Here is a 6000-nt window from a genome sequence, read left to right as displayed (position 1 = left end):
CCCCCGAGCGTGGAATCCTGGATCAGCGACATGGCAGGATTCATTAAATTGGAGAGGGTAAAATTTGCCTTGAGTGGGTCTGTGCAAGGGTTCTTCAGGCGGTGGCAACCGTTCCTAGACATTCTAGCGGGGCGTTAGGAGGTGGTCAGCAGCAGCAGCAACCCAGGGCGGTGGGGAGGGGTGTACTTTGTGTTTTCTACTGTGTTTATTATTGCTTAATGGGGGGGTTTGTATATTGGGGGAATTTGTGATGTAGTTGTAAGATGTTTATTTATGTGTTCTTTGTTTTTCTTTTTTCTGCAGGGGGGGTTTGTTGAAAATATGTAAAAATTTGAATTAAAATATTTCTAAAAAAAAAGAGAATCCCTGTTTACCATTTAGAATGTCGGCCCTTTTTGGTATAGGGGGACTTCTAAGAATAGTGGTGAGTTTTTAAAAACAGCCTGCAAGCAGCATCACTCGGGCAAGTTCCATGGAGTCCAAATTCCGTCCATACCGTTCAATATCTGTTAGGAATTGGGAGAGAGTGTTAAACAGCAATGGCTCCCACCCCAGAACCCTCCATTCCCCTACTGATCTATCCCCCAACCTAGAACGCGCTGCCCACGCACACCAAGCTGCAGCGGGGGGGGGGGGGGGGGGGGGCTGCTCATTGGACGCTAGACCCTGTACCCCTGACACCTGCTCTTACTGTTACCTGGACCAGGTGCTGGTCTCCTCTCTATTGCACACACAAACCCGCCAGCCAGGTACATGTCCCCAGTACTGGGGCCCATCACTTGGGTGTTCGGATCTTGGCTGCTACATCTGTGGTGTTGCCTCCCACAATGTTCAGGCACAGTTTCCAGGCACCATGGTCTGATTGGGATACTAGGCAAGACCTCCACATGCTACATGGCCCTTCACCCACGGAATCCACTTGGGATGTGTGAAGTGCTCACTTAACTACAATTGCCAATTCCCTATTCGCAACAGCCTTCAGCCTCGCGGTCAGTGAGGATTATGGGTGGTCAATGGGGCCAGAACAGGTAAGCACGATTCAGGGGTTGGCATTGCCGAGCTGCATGCGGTTTCGCCCCCTGCGGAGCACTCCCTCCCTGCAGCTCCGAACACCCTCCAAGGCAGACCACCCGAGCTGAGGGTGCCCCCCCCCAGTTGTTCCCCCATCCCGTCCGAGCGCAGGGGCAGCAAGCCCAGTGCCCCCGGGACCATTGCCCGTGAGTGAAGATGGCTACTCACCTCCTTGGCTCCCCACAGAAACCCTTCCACCAGGTTCACGTTTTTTAAAAAGGGAATAGTAATCGGCGCCAGCGTGACCACTTTCTGGGGAGGGTGATGAATGATGGTTGGATAGGGGGTGGCTCCAGTTAATTGTATGGAAATAGGGCTTCAGTGGTGATTATTGGCTTCTTGCAATGCTGCGGCTGGATCCTGATTCCGCCAACGGGAGCGGAACGGTTGCATCACAAATGCTTTGGCACCTGCCGCGGTTCTCGTTTTTCCCTCCTATTCACCGGCCTCATCGTGCTCTCATTCGAGCGCAACGCGGCCACTGAATCTCACGACGGCAGGGGGGTAGATAGGAATGTGGAACTCAACACATCACCCATGATGTTATTGAATGGCGGAGCAGGTTTGAGGGGCAGAATGGCCTACTTCTACTCCTGTTTCACATGTCCAGATGGTGCTTGTCCAGAGGAACCAGTGTGACGCCTCTGTCACCAAATTGATTATAACATCAAAGATGTCCAAGTGGATTTATCTGACTGCCAGCAAAGCTCAGGCCCCTGACAGTCACAAGCATGTTTCAGTGCATTGGTCATAGTTTAAAAGGGGATATAGATCAATAGGAGAAATACTAGCAGAGAGAACGGCTGATATCATTAAAATGATCCATTCTCCTCCAGTTTATCCCCAGTGTCTGATTTCGATTCGGATTTTACCACACAGGCTGCAGGGGTAACATTCCCCGATGCCTCAATTAACCAACAGTGGTCAAAATTAATGGAATCGAGTCAACTGCAACAAGATTCAGTTTGCTTCATTTTTTTTTTGGGGGGGGGGGGGGATACATTGCACTGAATGGGTTTAACCTAGCCACACTCCAAATACTCTCATGTGCGAGAGAAAGTGCAAATTGTGTGTGAGAGAAAGTGCAAAGTGTAACACAAGTGTGCAACTTGTGGATGTTTACAATTAGGCTGAGAGCTGGGGCCAGAAACCGGGAATGTTCAGGGACATCTGTGTGTGTGTGTCTGCCCCCAGCTCCCTCAGTGAACCTCCCACTTCCCGGCGCCGCTACAAATGGGAATGATGCCTTTTTCCGCCTCTGGATCTGTTGCCTGCAGCAAGCAGGAGGAGTGAGCGGCCAGAAGTGGAGGAGGTGAAGAGAGACAAGAGATCCAGCCAGACGCCGCCGAGTCCCTCAGTCGTGCAGGCGGAGTTGCCACCAACACAAGTGGCAGCGGGGAAGCAGCTCCTGCGGTGTGTGGAGAGGACACGAAAACAGGGGGGAGGAGAGGAGCTTCAGATCAAACAAGAGACAACCCCCTCCTCCCCACACAGACCGCCACCGACCCCCACAGCCCACCCACTGCCACTGGCCCGCAGGCAGGACCAACATGTGGCAGCCAGCGAGCGAGAGGCTGCAGGTAAGAGTGAATTCACTCAGCCCTTATTGCACAGGCTTGTCTGCAAAGCACGTCCACTGTTGGCATCCTGTGTGAGAGAAAGCACAGGATTCAGAGATATAGAGAGGGGTGAACCTATCCAGCCTGTACTAAATGTCCATTTCCAGAAACCAATGTCGAAAACAACACCTTTTGATTCTTGCTGGACGCCCCCCCCCCCTCCTGATGTGTGTAAATCGCGGCTGTCCCCGTGTGTTTTGTTGTTGTAGATTAACCTGTTCTGCTGATGCAGTGAGGAGATTCAGCAATAAGGAAATCTGGAAGATCACCCGAGAGCAGGGGCTTGTTAAAGAGGGAGAGAGTGTGGGAGGCTGAAATGTCAAGATTCTTGTGCAGCCAAAAGGTACTTTCAGTGTGTGTTTGGCTGGGGAGGAGAGGGGGGGGGGATTCTGTCCCCCTGCCTGGCTGTGATCGGATGTCCTCTCTCCAGAGAGTGGGGTCAGCCCTGATGTGATGGCATTTTGCCCCAAGGAGCTGAGGGTTATCAAGGCTGCCACCCCCCCCCCTCCCCCGACCAAGTTTCCTCTCATTTGGGGATAAATGTGACCCAGATGGACAGCAGGGACTTGGATCAGCCACGCTGAGATAGAATTCCCAGTGGCAGAGGCTGGGAAATCACCTAGGTAACGGCGCACAGGCTTTAAAGCGGCTTCATTACCGCCCCCCCCCCCCCCCCCACCCGTCTCAATTTTGTTCCAGTTTCGTGACTTGAAGCCAACAATCCCAGGTATTCTTCGGCAAACTGAACCATTCTATTCCTCTGAATTGCTGCCATGATTTTATTTCAGTAAATTATTATTTTTTTCTCTCTCCCTGAATTGGGGAATGGCTTGGGCTAGTAAGGCAAGATCACTGACCACCACCTCCCGAGGATTGTGTGTGAGGAAGGGCATTGTGGTCCTGGAGTGGGTGGGTGGGGGGGGGAGTGAGGGAAGACAGCCAAGCTTGTCTGCGATCCGTGAGGAAGAAAAACAGAGCGAGGGAAACCATGACTTGGCCATTGCACAGTACCTAAGCAGATGGATTCTCGTGTTCAAATGGAAAAGTTAAACTGTCTTTAATGACATTGTTGTCAGGTTTAAGAATGCTAAACATTGAATAATCACTACACCAAGGACTGTTTCTGAGCCCCTTCCTCTTTCCTAATTGTCTCAGATGGCCCAGTTGAGCAAGGGTGACAAGAGGTGCCATGCTCAATAATGTTTACAGATGACATTGAGCCGGTATGTGGCAGGGATGATGAGAACATGACCGAGTATCTGGAGAAAATCACTGGAAGAGAGTGGGGCATGAAGATCAGCCAGTCAAAGACCCCCCCCCCCCCTCCCCCCCAATTCATGGGTTTGAGTCTAGGGAACAGGGTCAGAGTGAAGGTGTAAATTTTCTGGGTCAGCGATGGCAGAAGATGGAAGCATGAGAATTAAGCAATGGATTAGCTGTGGTTGGTGTATTTGGAAGAAGTTGAGTTTTATGTGATGGAGAAGTATTGCTGAAACTTAAAGAAGGATCACAAATCTTGAAATTGTGCCCTGTTCACCAAGGTCTGGGTCATTAGTATATATCAACAAATGCAAGGGACACTGTCCTCTGGAACCCTCGCTATTCCTGATATGTATTAATGACCTAGACCTTGGTGTACAGGGCACGATTTCAAAGTTTGTGGGCGATACAACATTTGGAAGCATTGTAAAATGTGAGGAGGATCAAGTAGAACTTCAAAGGACTGAAGCAAGTTGGTGGAGTGGGCAAGCAGGTAGCAGATGAAGTTTAATGCAGAGAAATGGGAAGAGATTCACTTGGTGGGAAGATAATGGAGGGACAATAAAGAGTACAATTCTATAGGGGGTGAGGGAGCAGCGGAAGGAACCAAAGTTAATGTTTCAGGTCAATGACCTTTCATCAGAACTGGGAAAAGTTATAAATGTTACAGGTACAAGAAAAAAGGTGGTAGGGGGGAGGAAGAATAATCAGGTTTCTGCCACTGCGATGTACTATAACAGCTCTCATCAAAGTCACAAAATATACCATTCACCTGAGGAAGGAGCAGTGCTCCGAAAGCTAGTGATTCGAAACAAACCTGTTGGACTTTAACCTGGTGTTGTAAGACTTCTTACTGTGCTCACCCCAGTCCAACACCAACATCTCTACATCATCACAAAATATATCCTTGGTGACTGTGACAAAAGTAAACTATCCCCCGTCGCCCTTTTTGACCTGTCTGCAGCCTTTGACATGGTTGGTACACCAACCTTCTACAGTGCTCTACACTGCTGTCCAGTAGGGGTGGAGCAGCACTCGATTGATCATAGAATCATAGAATTTACAGTGCAGAAGGAGGCCATTCGGCCCATCGAGTCTGCAACGGCCCTTGGAAAGAGCACCCTACCTCCACCCTATCCCCGTAATCCAGTAACCCCACCTAACCTTTTTGGACACTAAGGGCAATTTAGCATGGCCAATCCAACAAACCTGCACATCTTTGGACTGTTCTATAGTCCATTATCTTTGGACTGTGGGAGGAAACCGGAGCACCCGTAGGAAACCCATGCAGCACGGGGAGAACATGCAGAGTCTGCACAGACAGTGACCCAAGCCGGGAATCGAACCTGGGACCTTGGAGCTGTGAAGTAACTGTGCTAACCTCCGTGCTACCATGCTGCCCATATCAAGAATAATTGTAACCAGAGTATCACTTGCAATGGCTTCTCTTCCCATTTCACAATGTTACCTCTGGTGCCCCCAAGGATCTTTCCTTGGCTCCCTCCTATTCCTCATCAATATGCTGCCCCTTAGTGCCATCATGTAAAAGTACAGCATCACATAAATGCTGGCCACACCCAGCTCTGCCTCACCACTACCTCGCTCAACTTCTCTACTGCTGCTAAATTATCAGACTGCTAATTCGACAACCAGTGCTGGATGAGTCAAAATGTTCTCCAATTAAATATTGGGAAGACTGAGCCATTGGCTTTCGCCCCTGCCCAAACACTGTCCCTAGCTATGGACTTCAATCCCCTCCTTGGAACTGGCTGAGATTAAAGCAGATGGTCTATATCTGGGGTCAAAGAGGAGTTTCCAAATGTATTTCTGCATGATTACTAACACTGCTCATTTTCACCTCCATAGAGTCAAACCTGTTTCAGCTCATCTTCTGCAGAAACTGTCTTTCATGCCTTTATTACCTTTCAACTTCACAGTTCCAAAGCACTTTTGACCTCACATTGCATAAACGTGAGGTCATCCCAAACGCTTCTGCACGTATCTTTACACCCGCCACATTCTGTTGAACTACCTCCAATGTGCCGATATT

At 49.6% G+C, this 6000-nt stretch overlaps 1 protein-coding gene across 1 annotated transcript in view; it reads left to right on the top strand.

Annotated features, from left to right (window-relative positions):
- The first annotated feature begins 2221 nt into the window (after positions 1-2221).
- Positions 2222-6000, top strand: part of pid1 (phosphotyrosine interaction domain containing 1) — a 187120-nt gene continuing 183341 nt past the window's right edge. The window contains exon 1 of the mRNA XM_072473928.1: positions 2222-2651. Coding sequence (XP_072330029.1) covers positions 2622-2651 — 30 coding nt within the window. The 5' untranslated portion in view covers positions 2222-2621. The remainder of the gene's footprint in view (positions 2652-6000) is intronic.

The sequence above is a fragment of the Scyliorhinus torazame genome, chromosome 14 (assembly GCF_047496885.1).
Source record: "Scyliorhinus torazame isolate Kashiwa2021f chromosome 14, sScyTor2.1, whole genome shotgun sequence".
Classification (NCBI taxonomy): Eukaryota; Metazoa; Chordata; class Chondrichthyes; order Carcharhiniformes; family Scyliorhinidae; genus Scyliorhinus; species Scyliorhinus torazame.
This window is presented reverse-complemented; position numbering and strand designations above follow the sequence as displayed.